The sequence below is a fragment of the Rhinatrema bivittatum genome, chromosome 2 (assembly GCF_901001135.1).
Source record: "Rhinatrema bivittatum chromosome 2, aRhiBiv1.1, whole genome shotgun sequence".
NCBI lineage: Eukaryota > Metazoa > Chordata > Amphibia > Gymnophiona > Rhinatrematidae > Rhinatrema > Rhinatrema bivittatum.
Genome location: NC_042616.1, coordinates 29161546 through 29180797, shown reverse-complemented (window position 1 = coordinate 29180797; position 19252 = coordinate 29161546). Strand labels below are relative to the sequence as shown.

Sequence of the window (19252 nt, the reverse complement as noted above, 5' to 3'; positions counted from 1 at the left end):
CTAACCTGGTCCTTTGAGTTTTGTGTGAACCACCTTTTGAGCCTGTTCACAGGGCGACTCTTAAGGATTTGATCTTAAAGGTTGTTTTCCTGGTAGCCATTTGTTCGGCGCAGAGCATATCAGAGTTGTAGGCTTTATCTTGTAGGAACCTTTTCCAACAGATTTCGGATTTGGGTGTGTCCTTGTGGACAATTCCATCTTTCCTTCCCAAGGTGGTGTCGGCCTTTCATATTAGTCGAACTTCCAGCTTTTCCCGATTTGGATGCTTCTTCTCCATATGCGAGGGAACTCAGGCGTTTGGATGTTCGGAGGGCCTTACTGAGATATCTGGAGGTGACCAACGCCTTTTGGAGATCTGATCACCTATTTGTTTTGTGGAGTGGTGCAAAGAAAGGGTCCCAGGCTTCCAAGGCTACCATTGTGAGGTGGCTCAAGGAGGCTGTTGGTTCAGCCTATATTCTTAAGGGCTGCCAGCAGCCGGACGATTTATGGGCTCATTCTACTCAATCGCAAGTAGCCTCATGGGCGGAGGCTCAGTTGGTGTCGCCACAAGAGATTTGTCGGGCGGCTACTTGGAAGTTGCTGCATACTTTTTCGAGACATTATCGCCTAGACGTCCGGGATCCGGAAACTCATTCTTTCGGTGAGAGTGTTTTGCGACCAGGACTATCCAGGTCCCACCCCGACTAGGGGGCTTTGGTACATCCTAGGAGTTTAGAATGATCCGGGTACGAACAGGGAAAGGAAAATTGGTTCTTACCTGCTAATTTTCGTTCCTATAGTACCATGGATCAGTCCAGAGCCCACCCACTCAATGGAGGTGGAGAGTCTTCCGCTCAGCTGTGGTATTTTGACGATACAGATTTTTATTCAGAACTTTCGCAAGTTTTTACAAGTGAGTGTTTGTGCTTGGGTACATATCAATACGAAGGAACTGCAGGTGGCACCAGGGCTTATCGAGCAGTGGCAGTTAAACTTTCTCTGTCTCCATCTGCTGGCAGGGATGCATAAACCCAGGAGTCTGGACTGATGCATGGTACTACATTCCTATTATGGTGCTCATAAACAGAGGATTGAGGGTGGGGAGGTTTTGCGCCAGAAATCAAAGGACAGCAGGGGCAGTCCCAAATTTTTTGGGGGGGGGGGTGCTTAAATCCTACCCCGAGCTCACCCCTGCAGCCAGAACCATGTGCCTTTGTTTACTGTCAGTCACTGTGCCAGAAGTAACAGGCAGGGTCAGGCAGGAGAGGCTGGCGGCTGTGAGGACCAGCTGCAGGAGTGGCGATGGGAGCTGGGCTGTGGGGAGTGGCTACACAGAGCCGGCGACTGACAGCAGCAGGGAAGAAGTGGATCTGCAATAGTGGTGGGAACCCAACAGGTAGAAGGAGGAGCTTGAGACTGAGGAGGGTAATGATATCCGTCACAGGCCTACAGCAGGGGTGGAGAAAGCCATTCTGGAGTGACTTATTGGATGAAAAATGGGGAGGAGGGGGTCGTGGAAGGAACGATGGAAATGCCAAGGTGGCAGTCAGCGGGCAACAGAAGGAGATGGCAGCCCTATGAAGGGCTTCCCAGTGCAAATGGTTAAAAAGTGGGAGCTGCCAAACAGAAGGGCCTCAGGATCAATGAGCGTAGAAGTTGATGATGTAAGGAAATAAATACCCATAGCTGAGTTTCTTTATAGTAATTGCTCCTTTCCCAGTCTTAGGGAACTTTTCACTGTATCTGATAAAGGTTAAAGATACCTGTGCTGTGGTTTTGCATGAGTCTTAACTGCCCACACTTTATTATAGATATATATTGTGCTTTGCATATTCTTTAATTATTATGTTAGTGGTTAAAATGGGGGAGAATATCATAAGGACAGATCCTAAAAAACAACAATACTGCTTTCTTTCTGCAAACAGTGCTGCAGCTTTCTAATTTGGGACAGTGCAGAATCAGCCCTGACTTTAATGGGTCAGAGCTGGGGTGAAGAAAAGGCAATTTGGGACCCCTCCTGAGTGTAAGGAGAGAGATCAGGAGTCCCACAAAGTAAAATTTGGTGTCCCAGGTTCTGTATGTAATTGCTTTCCAGTTATTCTGGGACTGTGTGTTTTGGGACAGTGAATTGTATATATATATGGGAGGTCTCCTGATGCAGAAGGGGCTGAGAGTTTCTGGTTTGTGTTTCAGGTCTCGGTAACCTTTGAGGACGTCGCTGTCCGTTTCTCCCAGGAGGAGTGGGAGGGTTTAGAAGAATGGCAGAAGGAGCTTTACAAGGAGGTGATGAAGGAGAATTATCAGACCCTCAGATCGCTGGGTAAGGAGGGACTTTTTTTTTTTTAGAAATTCTTATTTTGGGAGGGGTAGAACAGATGATTATTTCATTACTGAGTGACATTGCATCTTCTGCTCTGGGGGGGGGGGGTTATTACTCAGGGTTGGTATTCAGGGCCAATGATTGGCGGGTCCAAGAGGTGCCTTGGTGCACGCCCGCCCCCACCCTTCCAACCCAATTCCACCACTGCAATAAGCAGACTAATATTTAGGAAGGGGTATAAAATGGGGGGAGGAATTTACCAGGTGGTTGTAAATTAAGGTTCCCTGTACCTATCCGGATCAGTCCAGACAGTGGGTTGTGTCTCCCTTCCAGCAGATGGAGTCAGAGAAAAGCTTGAAGGGTGCCCTCTTATAGCCTGGAGCGCCCTCGGCGTCCCTTCAGTATTTTCTCTGACTCCAGCAGGTGAGGGTTGCAGAACCTGCGGTTCCCCATTTAAACTACAGGAGGATAGAAGTTTAGATTTATCCTCTCTCTTTCATTCCTATTTACATTTCTTTCACTGTCTGGATGGATCAAGTTTAAAAAAAACCAAAAACGGGTTTCTAGTTTCTGAGGATTCAGTCACTTCCAAACTTGCAGGCAGAACTGGTAGCAGTGTTACCTGGCATTTTTCAGAGTATATTGGATAGGTTTTTGTACTCTTTCCTTCTCAGGCTTCTTCTGACTTACAGGGGTGAGAGTTGGTGGTCCAACCTCTCTCTTTTCATGACGGCCCGCTGCCCTGAGATGCTGCCTTCCTCGGGGCAGCGCTAGCAGAGAGGCGACATTCCTCTGCTTATTGTAAAAAAAAAAAAGAGCCAAGTCATTGTTCCCTGTACGTACCAGGATCAGTCCAGACGGTGGGTTTTGTCCCCCGTCCGGCAGATGGAGTCAGAACAGACTTTGAGGGACTCACCATATAGGCTAGTGCACCCGCTGCAGGAGCTCAGTATTCTTCTGACTCCAGCAGATGCGAGTAGGGGAACCGGTGGCTTCCCCAGAGTAGCAGGGATTTCAGGATTTCTGCTCCTTTATTCATTCTTCTTCTTATCTATTTCTTTTGGGAACAATTTGGATCAAGTTTTTGGAAAAAAAAAAAAAAGTCTCAATTTTTGGGGAGGCGTGGTTTGTTTTCAGTTCTGTCTGCCTCCTCTATTTCTCTCTTATTCCTGGCGGGAAATCGTTGCACATCTTTGCACGTCACTATCGCTTAAATCTCCAACCTCCGGGCTTTGGCTCCTTTGGCGCTCAGGTCATTCGAGCAGGGCTATCCAGGGCCCACCCTACGTAGGGAAGCTGTGGTACATCCCAGGAGTCTGGGCTGATCCGGGTACGTACAGGGAAAAGAAAATTATTCCTTACCTGCTAATTTTCGTTCCTGTAGTACCACGGATCAGTCCAGACACCCACACTAAGAGTAGATATGGATTTTGGGATTGTCGACACAGTACTCTTGAAGCTCAGCTCGAATGATTAACATAATACCAATGGTTCGTTTTGCAAGTTTGTTCTCACTACAATTTAAACTACAAACATTCTTGATAGCTGCCTGCTAGAAGGGTGTGTGTTGAGAGAGCTCCCGACAGAGTTTGGTTTCCTCGCTAAAATATGCCTCATACGAAAAGAAAAGGCAGACTACGAATGGAGACCTCGACTATCTCTGGTTCTGCCCTTTCTCAGCCGTTAATTGAAGGGTTTCTCTCACCTCTAAATGCAGTAGCTCCGGGAGAAGTATCTGTTACGATTCTTCCTGTAGCTGCGCCACAGGAGGCATCTCACCTTTTTCTGGAGGCCGCTCCGAAGCCAGGGCCTCGCCTGAGCAATTGTCCGGATCCTGCTCCATGGCCTGGGAGGCCTTCGGTCTTTTTTGGGGCCTACTCGAGGCCTGTTCCACTGCAGCCTGGATGCTCTGTGTGGGCCAAGCCCTTCTCCTAAGGGGTGGGCCCGCGGCTCCTTTCCATTCTTATGGAGCCAGCGAGGCGTGGACTATCTGGACTCCTCCCAGGGAGGTGCCTGCTCCTCGGCTATAAAAGCTTTGCTCCAGCACTCATGTTTTGGCTTGCATTGGAGTTATACGATTCTGGATGTCTCCTCTTCCAGCGCTCTGTCAGGTCTTTGTTTCTGTTTCAGCTTGGTGTCCGGTGTCTTGCACGTCTTGATGTTTCATGATGTTCCTTAATGTGTGTTCCTGACCCTGATGTTTTAACCTGCTTTTGACTGCCATGTGCAGTAACCTATTTCAGACTGCCAGGGGGCAGCCTCCTGCTTCAGACTGCCGGTGGGCAGTACATTACCCTGGACTGCTTTGTGCAGCATATTTCCTTTCCTGCGCTGGTTCCGCTCCCGCGGATGTGGGACAGGGTGGTCCATGACCAGACCAGTCCAGTCGTACTGGCTGTGTAGGGCACCCTGAGGGACAGTGCCAACGTCTGAACCTCCCTGCTTGTTTCAGAGTCTACGTCTACAGCACCTTGCTTTAGAGTCTACGTCTATTTATTTATTTATTTATTTATTTATTTATTTGTATTTTTCTATACCGGCATTCACGGAGTTCGTATCATGTCGGTTTACATAAAACAAGGGGTGAGAAATACATTATAACGTAAATAACTAATAACATAAGAGTATACATTAAAAAGTAAAACAAGTGCATGGAAGAAAAAAGTTACAATAAAACGGGGGTCATTCTAACTGGGATTAGAGTTAGAGGAAAGATAAAAAGTTTAACGAGAAGTAAAACATTGTAATGATTGGTAGATGGAGACTGTTTCAGTTTAATAGGAAATGTTCAGTAATGCTGCATTTGATGGTAGTGAATCTTTAAGGGTCCGGAAATGCTTTTTTGTTTATTGGTTTTTGTCTATTGTTTTTGAACCTTCGTCTGCCCACGCCCTGAGTCCGGCCTGCTGCCTCTTGCCATCCCAGCGGCAGGTCCGAAAGGGCCGGGAACGGTCGGAGGACCGTTCATCACCCACACTTCACGCGTTGGTTCCGGAGGCATGCAGGTCCGGCTGGGGGTCGGGCCCACGCTACACCTACCCTTGGTGCGGGATCGTGCCAGGGGCCCAGGGGCACACTCTCTCTAATGGGGACAGCTCTCCTAGCGTTCCCCGGCAACAGTATCCATGGTTGGCGATGGTCAGGAGCGGACGCCGTCGACACAGTATCATCGCATCTACTTTGAGCTCCGGAGCCGCCAAACCCTGCACCTTCTCTGGATTCGGAGCCGGATGTCTCCACGGAGTGCACGGAGGCGCATGGCCCCGTCGGGGGGTGAAAACGGGAGAATATGGAGCAGGATTGCAGGCTGGAGGAAACAGAGGCCACCCGCTGGTGGGGAGCAGCGGAGGGAGAAACCTGACTCTGGAGCCTCTAACCTCGACACCTAATGGCGACAAAGATAGGGCGGCGGTCTCAGAAGTGAGACACGAACGCTGCTTACAGTCTGGAAAACATGCCTCTGTACATATGGGCTCTGGTGTAGAAATAACACAGAAGATAACCTCAGAAAATAAATGGCTGGTGCTAATGGACTTTAAAGTATCTGTGGGTAATCTTGATACAAAGATGTCTGAAATACAGACTCAGGTTGAACAAACGGATACTGTGGTGAAAAATCACTCTGAGAAGCTAGAACGTTTGGAAAAACAGCTTAACCAAGTACAAGAGATTCAAACTGGGATAAGGAAGGGAGAAGTAGCCAACTCTAGAAGGATTGAGATAATTGAGAATAATTCAAGACAAAATAACATCAGAATTTTTAATTTCCTCAGTGTAAAATTTATTTCACCACTTGAACAGTGTAAAAGGTTTTTGGGGGGAAAACTTACAGCTTTCCTTAGAAAAACTTCCTCCTATTGAAAGCCATTTTTTTTTATAGTTTCTAAGAAGAAGGGAAAAAATGAAGGATTAAATCACTCTCAACAACTGAGTAACATTACAGATTTCTTAGAACAATCGATGGAAGAACAAGTGGAACAAGTGTGTAAGATTCCTGAAAATGGAGCACAGAGATAATATACTGAGGCTATTTCTCTGTAATCGAGAAAAACCTTACCTTGCACAAAAAATGTGGATGTATCCGGACATAACCAGGCCCACTCAAATAAGAAGACGACATTTCCTACAGATGAGCCAAGAGGTCAAGGGCCTGGGGGCTCAGATGCTTGTTTATTTCTCCTGCAAATGTATAGTAAAACATTGAAATGAGAGATATGTGTTTTTGGATCCATCAGAGCTCAGGAAATTTTTGGATGCCCGTGTTTCCAATTAGTTATTATTCAGCTTGGTCACATGTTATTGTTAGAAATAAAAGCATTCTCTTTGGGGAAAAAAATTCTTTATAATCGCTCCAATGTTATCTGTCTTGGATCTCCAGGTTCCTTATAAAAGGTCTATTTCCGTTTAAATATTATACGGTGACCTGTTTAAAGAAATGTTTCTTGATTTCCTTGATTGATGTATAAATATTAATGTAGCGGGGCTACTATATATTTTGTTTTTGGAATTCCTGTTCAAATATATTCTTGTATGGACCATGTCATTTACAAGTGACTATTGCTGCCTATATTATGTTAAATGAGCATAAATAATAAAAAATAATAAATAAACAACAAACATTCTTGTACATAGTTACAGTTTGAGGTTGGTTTACTTGATCCATTCAATGGTTTCTTCTTGCTTTGATATACTCAATTCTGAAGGGACGCAGAGGGCACTCCAGGCTATAAGAGGGCACCCTTCAAGCTTTTCTCTGACTCCATCTGCTGGAAGGGAGACACAACCCACTGTCTGGACTGATCCGTGGTACTACAGGAACGAAAATTAGCAGGTGAGGAATAATTTTCTTCTCATGGCACCAGGTCCAACCCTGGTTCTCCGTGTGCAGCTGGAAACTTCCAGGTCCAAAAAATAAAAAAAGGGAAAGTATACTTCTTAGTAATTATAGTGTGGGGGATAGGGATAAATGAGGGAGGGAAGGTGGGGGAGGAGAGTAACAGGATAGAAAGGGAAAGTATTTCTTAGTAATTGTAGTGAGGAAGAGGAGGGGGATGGGGATAAATGAGGGAGGGGAGGTGGGAGAGGAGTGTAACAGGATAGAAAGGGAAAGTATTTCTTAGTAATTGTAGTGAGGAAGAGGAGGGGATGGGGATAAATGAGGGAGGGGAGATGGGAGAGGAGTGTAACAGGATAGAAAGGGAAAGTATTTCTTAGTAATTGTAGTGAGGAAGAGGAGGGGATGGGGATAAATGAGGGAGAGGAGGTGGGAGAGGAGTGTAACAGGATAGAAAGGGAAAGTATTTCTTAGTAATTGTAGTGAGGAAGAGGAGGGGATGGGGATAAATGAGGGAGAGGAGGTGGGAGAGGAGTGTAACAGGATAGAAAGGGAAAGTATTTCTTAGTAATTGTAGTGAGGAAGAGGAAGGGATGGGGATAAATGAGGGAGGGGAGGTGGGAGAGGAGTGTAACAGGATAGAAAGGGAAAGTATTTCTTAGTAATTGTAGTGAGGAAGAGGAGGGGATGGGGATAAATGAGGGAGGGGAGATGGGAGAGGAGTGTGACAGGATAGAAAGGGAAAGTATTTCTTAGTAATTGTAGTGAGGAAGAGGAGGGGGGGATGGGGATAAATGAGGGAGGGGAGGTGGGAGAGGAGTGTAACAGGATAGAAAGGGAAAGTATTTCTTAGTAATTGTAGTGAGGAAGAGGAGGGGGATGGGGATAAATGAGGGAGGGGAGGTGGGAGAGGAGTGTAACAGGATAGAAAGGGAAAGTATTTCTTAGTAATTGTAGTGAGGAAGAGGAGGGGATGGGGATAAATGAGGGAGGGGAGTGGGAGAGGAGTGTAACAGGATAGAAAGGGAAAGTATTTCTTAGTAATTGTAGTGAGGAAGAGGAGGGGATGGGGATAAATGAGGGAGAGGAGGTGGGAGAGGAGTGTAACAGGATAGAAAGGGAAAGTATTTCTTAGTAATTGTAGTGAGGAAGAGGAGGGGATGGGGATAAATGAGGGAGAGGAGGTGGGAGAGGAGTGTAACAGGATAGAAAGGGAAAGTATTTCTTAGTAATTGTAGTGAGGAAGAGGAGGGGATGGGGATAAATGAGGGAGGGGAGGTGGGAGAGGAGTGTAACAGGATAGAAAGGGAAAGTATTTCTTAGTAATTGTAGTGAGGAAGAGGAGGGGATGGGGATAAATGAGGGAGGGGAGATGGGAGAGGAGTGTAACAGGATAGAAAGGGAAAGTATTTCTTAGTAATTGTAGTGAGGAAGAGGAGGGGATGGGGATAAATGAGGGAGGGGAGGTGGGAGAGGAGTGTAACAGGATAGAAAGGGAAAGTATTTCTTAGTAATTGTAGTGAGGAGGGGGATGGGGATAAATGAGGGAGGGGAGGTGGGAGAGGAGTGTAACAGGATAGAAAGGGAAAGTATTTCTTAGTAATTGTAGTGAGGAGGGGGATGGGGATAAATGAGGGAGGGGAGGTGGGAGAGGAGTGTAACAGGATAAAAAGGGAAATTATTTCTTAGTAATTGTAGTGAGGAAGAGGAGGGGGATGGGGATAAATGAGGAAGGGGAGGTGGGAGAGGAGTGTAACAGGATAGAAAGGGAAAGTATTTCTTAGTAATTGTAGTGAGGAAGAGGAGGGGGATGGGGATAAATGAGGGAGGGGAGGTGGGAGAGGAGTGTAACAGGATAGAAAGGGAAAGTATTTCTTAGTAATTGTAGTGAGGAGGGGATGGGGATAAATGAGGGAGGGGAGGTGGGAGAGGGAGTGTAACAGGATAGAAAGGGAAAGTATTTCTTAGTAATTGTAGTGAGGAGGGGATGGGGATAAATGAGGGAGGGGGAGGTGGGAGAGGAGTGTAACAGGATAAAAAAGGGGAATTATTTCTTAGTAATTGTAGTGAGGAAGAGGAGGGGGATGGGGATAAATGAGGGAGGGGGAGGTGGGAGAGGAGTGTAACAGGATGAAGAAAGGGAAAGTATTTCTTAGTAATTGTAGGGAGGAGGGGGATGGGGATAAATGAGGGAGGGGAGGTGGGAGAGGAGTGTAACAGATAAAAAGGGAAATTATTTCTTAGTAATTGTAGTGAGGAAGAGGAGGGGGGATGGGGATAAATGAGGGAGGGGAGGTGGGGGAGGAGTGTAACAGGGTGGAAAGAGAATTGTCATTGGTCCTAGAGTCTTACAGTTGTGAAGCTGTGCCAGTCACAGAATTGGCATTCCTGAAACTTCCCACCTATTAATTCAATTTTTTGAAGGAACTCACAGGATGCTTTTCTGCAGTTTCTGCTCTCTCTTTTCTTCCACCCTTCAGCATAACTCGCTGTTTCAACAGCAGGGGGAATGAAGAAAGGTGGATCTATATACAGACAACAACCAACAAGGACTGGATTATTTAGTCTGGGTAAACAAATAAGCATGGGTGTAGCTTGCTTATTGCGAGGGTTACTACTCCTAACTAATTAAGCTACATATTTCACTTAGAGGCAGTTCCAACACTGCTCTCTCATTAATGGTGAGGGTGGAAGGGAAATAGAACGAAAAGGTTACTAAGAGCCAAGAGTAACAGATAAGTATGAGAGAGGAAAAAAAAAGTGCAAAACTTGCTGGGCAGACTGGATGGGCCGTTTGGTCTTCTTCTGCCGTCATTTCTATGTTTCTATGTTTCATAAACAGCCTGCAGGTAACAGTGGAGGGATGAGATTGAGGCTGGAGCAGGTGAAATCCTCTCCCTAATCTCTAATAAAGATTCTCGGGCCTGCGTATGTGGCCAGTCGTGCACCATTTACAAAGGCCTGGATGTGATTTGGAAGTCTGCAGCTGCTGATGTCTCACCGCTGGCAGAGAGGGCATTAATCTCAATTCATAGAAGCCTTGATGACTGGCACTGCTGCTGACAAGTTTCAAACTTGAGTTATTTCCACCCCTTTTTGTGTCTGCTGCTCTGTGCCCAATATCTGCCCCCCGTACCTTTCTGTGTAATTAACCACATGACAAGCTGCCCATGCTGAGGGCATTCACAGCCCGTGTAAGCTCCTGTGCTTGGAAAGATCACTAGGACTTTCTCAAGAACTTAGATAAAAGATGGTTGCACTGATTCCATGTAAAACAAAAGTGACATTTCACTGTAAAAAGTTTAACTTAGGGGTAGGCAACTCCGGTCCTGAATATGCATAAGTTATAGTTGCGTACACTGGATGCAGTGTATATAAGTATACCTCATACATATTCATTGTGGATATCACTCCAGGAGCGGAGGGGGAGATGAAGTGGTGATTTGTGCTGTAGAGGAGAATCATAGGGCACACGCTCGACATAATGAGGAAGGGTCTCAGACATTGATTTTATCTCTAGAGTCCATAGTAATCCTGAACAGCAGAGCCTATAACCTGTACCGGCCCTGGAGGAGATTGGACCCTCTGTGGGCCGTGATCCCTTTTATTAGACTGGGATAAGAATCATCCACAGATGAAGTTGGTGCCTGAGCTCTGAGACCCCACAGGTCCCTTCTTCAGGTGGGAGCACAGAGACTCCAGGAGATCCTGGCTAAATCTGCAGTCAGGACACGCTTAGTTCATGTATGTGCACTGCACTGTATTTACACCTCTTCTGAGGGGGATATGGAGGAAGTTACTGTGTTCCCAGCTTTTTGGAGATTGTCAAGGGTATTAGTTTTGGACCACTTGGTCTCTCAGTAGCCCTCCCTCTCCTCACTGCCTATTGGGTCATTCCTGATCCTGCCTGTCTCTGCTCTCCCTCACCAGCCCCCTTGTTATCTGCCCTCACATGCTCGATTTCTATCACTGTTGTGCTTTCTTCCACCTCTCGTCTGCTCTCTCAGGCCTTCACTGCCCTCTCAGTAAAGAAATATTTCCTCCTCATTCCTCTGAGCCTCCCTCCTTCCACCTCTATACCTGGAGCCTTTTTCTATAGAAAACGTCCCATTCTGGATCACTGGTGCAGCCCACAAGGTATCTGAATGTCTCTCTCAATGCATCTTTCCCTTCAGTGCAATCCTCCTGCAGAAAATGAGCAGTGATATTATACTGAGTGACTGTGAGAAACCTAATGCAGTGCTCTTACCCCAGGAACAGGCTCCCCCACCATCACCCCTGAGATTATATCCCACATTGAACGAGGGGAAGAGCCGTACATCAGGGATGAGCCGGGATCAGAGGAAGGAGGAACTGGGAAAAGCAGCTGCTCAGGTGAGTGCAGGAATAAGAGGGAGCGGGGTGAAACTGCTGAGCTGGAGAGTGGAAGTGCAGAGACCCCTTCACAAGCTCCTCTGCAGATCTGTGTAATCACTCACAGGGTGTCTGTGACAGGCAGTGCTTGTGTCTGGGTCATTTATTCATATTCAGATACCCAAAGCTGCAGAGTGAGTGATTTACATAACAGGATCTGTCCCTCAGTGCGTTTCCAGCCACCTGCGATACTGTCAGACAGCACAGCTGGGTTACTGTGAATGGCACAGCCATTAGTTTTCATGTGTAACTTTTATAGAACAGATCTATGTATGTACAATATAAAGAGGTGTAGCAACCTTTCTGATAAGTAAAACATATTATTTAGAACAAATTCAACACATTGATGCGAGCACGTGAGATGAATCTTTGAGGAACATGGGTTATCCCACTGAATCATGGGTCTGTGTCGGGCACATTAAGGGTCTGGGCATGTTAAGCGTTAGCTGAGACTTGTTCATGAATGGCTTATAAAGCACAGGTTGAGCGGAATATTGCGTGATAAGATAAGTTTATGGCTTTTCTGGTTTGGGGGCTCGCTTAAAGTTGTTTTTGGAGAGAGTTGTTTTTTTTATAAGATATAATGAGAGAATAAGAAAGATATATAAGTAGTAGGTTTACAGCACAGCTCAGTGAGCGGGTAAATGATCATTTAAGGGCTTGCTTTGAAAGTGCCTGAAGCCCACGGCGTGGCAAGAGACATTTCAGATACATGTAGGCGCTTTCAGATACGTCTTTGATACCCTGTTCATTAATTGCATGTGTTCTTAATAATGTTTCTTACTGTTATTAAAAAGGTTGCTACTCCTCTTTATACATACATAGATTTGTTGATTAACTTTTATGGGAGCCAGTCGTATTTTTAGGGTTAGTACAGAGCTGGGGTAGCCATGGGCATTAGCCTGAGGCCTGGTCAGTGAGGGGGCCTCAGTTAGGTCAGGGTAAGGCTGGTCACCTGCTTTGTGCCAGTTTGCAGAAAAGACTTCTGGGTAACATCACGGACACATTTGAACCTTAGCCAGTATGAAAGAGAGAGCACTAATGGTCCCAGTACTAGCAATATGGAAATAAAAAAGGGGGACTTGCATTCTAACAAAGTTTAAACAGGAAGAGTATATCATTGAACCCGGATCTAAGCAAGGTGCCGGCCAGCCTGTCAGTGCCCCTGAGAATTACAGGTCACCCGCTCGTCTCATTTCATTCACCTTGTTCGCCTAAGAAGATTTATTTATTTATTATTTTTAAATGTAATCTTTCATTAAATGGTTATATCTCGTCTGCGGTTAAAAATGAACCCGGAAGCTCTAAAGCGAAACTGCACAGATCACCAAACATCAGCGCTACATATAACAAGGCCCCCTGCCCATCTCCCCCAGTAGGGTAAAATGTCTTGTCCCGGTTCGCAAATAACTTCCAGCTGTGAACAAAAGTATAACTGTTCTTTTGATAGCCGTAGGCTTTTTCACATAATAAATCCCCCGGTCTTTTGTATATTGCTTCCCTCTCCCAGTGTGCTGCAGATTCACACCGGGCTGCGTTCAGGATAGGTGGTTTTACACCCCCATCTCCATTACATAAGATACATTCTTCAGTTTCAAATAAATGTTGGAGGGGATGTGGAGAGGAGGGAACATGGTGGTCTTGTAATATTATAGCTCCTTTACTGGAAACAAGTACAGAAGTGGAGTTTGGACATTACCAAGGTCAGCGTGGCCTGGTATCCTAAGAGACTTCAGAAATGAAGAGTTCACATAATACACCAGCTGGACTGAAATGGATGTTCCAGTACATCCCTGCCAGCAGATGGAGACAGAGAGAGTTTTACTGACACTGCTACATAACCCAGTGTGCCACCTGCAGGCCCTCAGGATTTCTCTGTCTCCAGCAGATGGTAGATAATGTAAAACCTGCAGTCTGGAGTAAAAAAAAAAAAAAGAGTGAAGAAGAATAAGAAGGATTCCTCCCAGGGGGTATTTAGGTCCTGGTGGGGCCATCCCCCCTAGTCTGAGGTGGACGAGCAGGGGGCTGGTAACCCTTTTGTAAGCTTGGTCCGGTGTACTGTGGGGTGTACATCTGATGGTCCACATCCCTCCCCTTCACGAGGCAGCTGAGGCAGCTTGGAACCTGCTGGCAGCTCTGCAGGTACAAACCAGGTGCAGGAAAGTATCCCCTTCCCTGTACGTACCCGGATCAGTCCAGACTCCTGGGGTTTGTCCCCCCTTCCAGCAGACGGAGACAGAGAAAGTTTCACTGACACTGCCGTATAACCCGGTCCGCCACCTGCAGACCCTCAGTATTTCTCTGTCTCCAGCAGACGGCAGAGGTGCAATCCCCGCAGTCCAAAAAAATAAAAAGGGTTAAGAAGATACTTTTGAGGAATTCCTCCCAGGAGGTTGCTAGACCCTGGTGGGGCCGTCCCTCCTAGTTCTGAGGTACACACAAGCAGGGGGTCGGGGACCCTTGCCTGGCACGAGCTTTTCACCTTTGGGGGTGTATATCTGGTGGGGGCCGCTTCCCTCCCTTCCAGGAAACCATTTGGAGTCTCGCGGCTCTTCTGTCGCACAGGGAAGTACCCTTTGTTTGTTTTCCTTCTTGGTTGATGTTTAATAAAGTTTAACAAAAAAAAAAAAAAAAAAGAAAGAAAGAGAAGAAGAGCTGAAGGAAGCGGCAGTGTTGTTGCAGCCAGGGAGGCTGCGGGTGGAGGCGAAGGGCTTGATTGCTGCCGGGATTTGAGTTCTCGGGTGGGAAGGGCTTGTCGGCCAGGCAGTCAGGCCTTCTTTGCTGGCGCAGTGTGGCGCTGCTTGTTGGCCACGGGGTAAGGCCTGCAGTCGGATGGCATGCGGCAATGCGCTCGGCGTTCCGGCTCCAGGATTTGTTCCCGCTGCCTCTCTGGTGGAGAGGGTGGATCAGGGCTGGCAGAAGCCACGCTGGAGCCCCAAACCAAGCAGAAGGCAGGCGCTGGGGGGGGGGGGGGCCTCTGAAGAAGTCAAACCCCCCCTCCCCCGCCGGGCGCGAGAAAGGCAGCCATGTTTTCTAGAGCTGAAGGCACTTTAGGGCCGTTCGGGGGATGGGAGGATCCCCCCCCCCCCCCGTTGTCTCCAGCAGTGCAGGACTCCGCTAACAGGAGGGAGCCCGATTCAGAGGAAGAGGGGGGAACCTTTCAGGGGTGATTCGGAGGGCCCCACAATGTTTGCTTCAAGAGTTTGTGTTGCTTATGCATGAGGCATACTTAGCGAGGAAAGCAGCTGGGGAGCAGTCAGTCCGGGCTCAGCGACCCCTTGCTAAAAGACCTAGGAGCTCCAGGGATTCCTAGGCGGGCTGACAGGGTCCTCGGGATGATGGCGGATGTAGACTCTTGAGGATTCCGAGGAAGGCTTTCTGCCGGTATCTGCCTCTCCTGACCCAGCTCTCCCCCGATACTAGCCCGGATGTGACGGACCCAGAATGGGGCCTGAGGCGGGTGCCAGACGCCGAAGGGGACGACCCTAGAGTGGTGCGTCTCTTCCGTAAAGTGGAGTTGTGGCCCTTGATTCCTCATGTTCTGGAAACGCTGGGGATCAAGGCTCCTCAGGAAGAGTCTGATCAAGAAGGGGGTAGACCTGGTCATGGATGGTTTGAGGGGCCCAGCGCAAGCCTTCCCTTTTTGCAAATCGGTGTAAAAGCTGGTGGTCAGGGAGTGAGACCCTCCAGAGACGGGCCTGGGCAATGGCGAAATTGTATCCGTTGCCTGAGGACACGCTTGAGCTTTTGGTGCTCCCGAAGACGGACGAGTCGGTGTCTGCGGTCACTGAGAAGACCACCATCCCTACGGCTGGCTCAGCGGTGCTGAAGGATATGCAGGACGGGAAATTGGAAAGTCATCCAAAAAAAGGATTTTGGAGGTTTCTGCGCTGGGCATGCGTGCCGCTGTTTGCAGTAGCTTCAGCAGTTACGGGCTACGAGGATGCCATCTGCGTCTGAGGCTAAGCAGGCGGACTGTCTGAAGGGCGGCAGCGGCTTACGTCGCCGACGCCTTGTACGACCTCCTCAGAACGTCTTCGAGAATTATGATGTCCGAGATCTTTGCCTAAGGAACTGGTCAGTGGCTGTGTGGTCTAAGTCTCGGTTAGGAGCATTGCCCTTCAAGGGAAACCTTCTGTTTGCAGAGGACTTGGAGGAGCTCGTGAAGCCAGAAGAAAGCAGGAGTTCCTTTGCAGGGCGGTCTCGTTTATGGCTGAATAGAAGGTTTCATCAGAGTAAGCCCTCAGCAGGAGACCAGGAGCCGGGAGGCAACAGTCCTGGAGGCAGGCCTTTCGAGGGGGGCAGGAAACCCGGCGGAGAGGGTCTCGGCCAGGGTTCTGGTGGAGCTAAGTCCTCACAATGAAGCCAGGCCGGTCCACTCCTCCGTTCCTCCTATTGGAGGACGTCTGACTCTGTTTTACGAGGCGTGGGCCAAGGTCACGGCAGACCAGTGGGTCCCGAGCGTGAGAAGAGACGGTTACGCGCTAGGATTCTCTCGTCCGCTGCGGGACTTGTTCACGGTTTCCCCCTTGCGCTTCGTTCAGCAAGAGGAAGGCGGTCCAAGACTCCGTGGATCCGTTACAAAAAACTGGGGGGGGGGGGGGGGGCCATGGTTCCTGCGCCTGTGGGGGAACAAGGACCGGGAAGCTATTCCATATATTTCGTGGCGCCAAAAAAAAAGGAAGGGTCCTTCCGCCCAATTTTGGATTTAAAGAAGGCGAATGTGGCCCTCGGGGGCACCTTATTTTCGCATGGAAAAACCGCGCTCGGGTCGTTGCAGCAGTGCGCAGAGGAGAGTTTCTGGCTTCCTGGACTTGACCCAGGCGCACCTGCACATAGCAATCCGCCCAATGGTTCCTAAGGTTCATGATCCGTGGGAGGCATTTTCAGTTTTGCGCCCCTGCCTTTCGCTCTGGCAGTGGCTCCTCGGAACGTTTACCAAGGTGACGGTGGTCGTGGCAGCGGGGCTCAGGAAGAAGGGCATTTTGGTCCATCCACTTCTGGACGACTGGCTCAGTTGGGCGAAGGCGGGAGCCCTCCGCACCCAAGCGGTCTCTCGAGTCTTGCAGCCGTTGAGGTCTCTAGGCTGGGTGGTGAATCTGGCGAAAAGCCGGCTCACCCCCATCGCAGGTTTTGGGAGCGCGCTTCGACACCAGGTGTTAGGAAAGGTTTTTCCTTGCCGAGGGTCGCGTTCGCAAGCTGCAGAAGCAGCCACGCAGGCTGTTGGGATGCGACGGTGCCCAGGGTCTGGGCCTACCTTCAAGGGTTGGGCTTTGTGGCCTCCACGATGGAGCTAGTTAATTGGGCCTTTGCACGCATGAGGCCTTGGCAGAGGTCTTTTCTTTCCCATTTGGATCCTTTTGTCGGAACAGTTTCATCTTCCGCTGTCGCTCGAGGAGCCTGCCAGGTCTTTCGTGGTGGCTTGGTCGGAGTCATCTAAGTCGCGGAGTGGACTTGGAGGTTCCGGACTGGGTGGTAGCTACCACCGATGCCAGTGTTTCTGGCTGGGGAGCGGTGTGCCAGAGTCAGTCGGCCCAGGAGTTGTTTTTTCTGGGTGGAACAGCACCTAGCATTGCTAGCAGCATCTCACATAGCCGGAGTGGCACATATTCGAGCGGATTTTCTCAGTCGCCAGAAGCTGGATCCCAGGGAGTGGGAGTTGGAGGAGGCCATGACTCTTCTATGTCGCGAGGCAGAATTCCGCCTTTTCCTCCTGCTCGCTGTGGGAGGTTGTTTTCTATTTCATTAGGACTGTTACGGGACGCATCTTGGCTTGGGTACAGGTCAATCCTGAGGGGACTGCAGGTGGCACACCAGGTTATGTGGCAGTGTCAGCGAAACTTTCTCTGTCTCCATCTGCTGGCAGGGAGGCAAAAACGCAGGAGTCTGGACTGATCTGTGGTATTCCAGGAATGAAAATTAGCAGGTAAGAACCAATTTTCCTTTTATATTTTTCTTCTTCCTTGCTGGGGACGTTAAAGTTATTAAAAAAAAAAAAAATTCCTGCCCGGCGGTGGTTTGTTTTTGCTTCTGCGTCCCTTTTCCTTGGCAGCACAGACGGGTGCAGAGCGAAGCTGTTGCTGGCCGTGCTGGGTAAGTCTCTGACAGCACGCAGTCTCGACCACATGGGAGAATGGCGCACGGGACTGCTTGCCGCTCCTGTGGGGCATTGCGGTTGCAGTTTAACGGGGCCAGGTTGCATTTCTGGCAGGGAAGGCCTCTTACGGGATTGGGTGGTGTTGCTACTGGACGGTCGCGTCAGGAGCCACAGGATAGCGGGTCTGCTGTAGCCCCTCTTGCCCTCGGTGTGGGAATGGTGGCCATCTTTGAGTCTCGGGCTGGCATCGGCAGGGGGCCTCTGGGGAATCCCCACTGAGGCTGTCCCCGGCGGTTTCTGGCTTCAGGGTAGAGCAGGGAGGCTCTGACTGGGACGATTTTCCTCCCAATCCGGTTCATGAGCCCTCACGGTCTTTTTCCATGGAGTTTGTTGTATTAATATCACAAAGCCTGTTTAGCAGAGAAGGCAGCAGGCGAGGGGCACTTTCGGTCCCGGTCGATCCACGGTCAGTGCGGAGACCAGCGCACACAAAGAGGAAGCTTTCCTCGAGTGTTCAGCGTGTATTAGGTCTTTCCTCTCTGGATTTATAAGATTACCAAGGTAAAAATCCCCCTGGATCCAGTGGTAGCATTAAGTTATAACGTAAAGGCTTATTTCGTCGATGCCGTTAGGCATTCTACGTTAATTATCCATAGGATAATGGCGGCTCGGTGCCTTGTTGCTTTGCACTGGAATTCATCATGCAAACCTTCGTTGTTGATGGAAAATGTATGCATTGGAGCAGTTAATGCATCTGGTTTGGGATTCTTATCCTGATGTTTGGAAAATTTGGGAGCCTTTTCTAGATACTTTTGGCAAGATACAGCTTGTCCTGTATTAGGGGTTTATTTTTATCTTTTATTCATTTGCTTTTTCTTTGTTTTTGTGTAACCTTCGTTTTTTTTAAAAATTATACATTATGGGGTATATTTTAAAATATAGCGCGCGCGTGTACTTTTGTTCGCACACCAGGCGCAAACAAAAGTACGCCGGATTTTACCAGATACGCGCGTAGCCGCGCGTATCCTCTAAAATCCGGGATCGGTGCGCGCAAGGGGGTGCACATTTGTGCAACTTGCGCGCGCCGAGCCCTGCACGAGCTGCCTGTTCCCTCCAAGGCCGCTCCGAAATCGGAGCGGCCTCGGAGGGAACTTTCCTTCGGCCTCCCCCCACCTTCCCCTCCCTTCCCCTACCTAACCCACCCCCCTGGCCCTATCTAAACCCCCCCTACCTTTGTCGCACAAGTTACACCTGCTCGAAGCAGGCGTAAATTTGTGCGCGCCGAGCCGGCTGCCGCTCACCATGTTCCGGTCCGGGGGCTGGTCCGGAGGCCGCGGCCACGCCCCCGGAACGCCCCCGGGCCGAAACCACGCCCACGGCGCCGACCGCGTCACACCCCCCGACACGCCCACCCCAAGAAAGCCGCGGGACTTACGCGCGTCCCGGGGCTTTGCGCGCGCTGGAAGCCTATGCAGTATAGGCTCGGCGCGCGCAGGGGCATTTTAAAAGGGTTACGCGCGTACCTTATGCGCGTAACCCTTTTAAAAGCCGGCCCTATGCTTTTGAGCTTGATGGTCATACTTTGTTTCTGTATGAGGGGGAGGTG

The 19252-nt window shown here is 49.0% G+C and overlaps 1 protein-coding gene across 2 annotated transcripts in view; it reads left to right on the top strand.

The window, feature by feature from the left end:
- LOC115085854 (zinc finger protein 11-like) overlaps nt 1–19252 on the top strand; it is a 94192-nt gene that overhangs the window by 8497 nt on the left and 66443 nt on the right. The window contains exons 2-3 of one of the 2 annotated variants that reach the window (XM_029592360.1): nt 2176–2302; nt 11391–11510. In XM_029592360.1, coding sequence (XP_029448220.1) covers nt 2176–2302; nt 11391–11510 — 247 coding nt within the window. The remainder of the gene's footprint in view (nt 1–2175; nt 2303–11390; nt 11511–19252) is intronic. The other variant, XM_029592359.1, reaches the window with a different exon arrangement.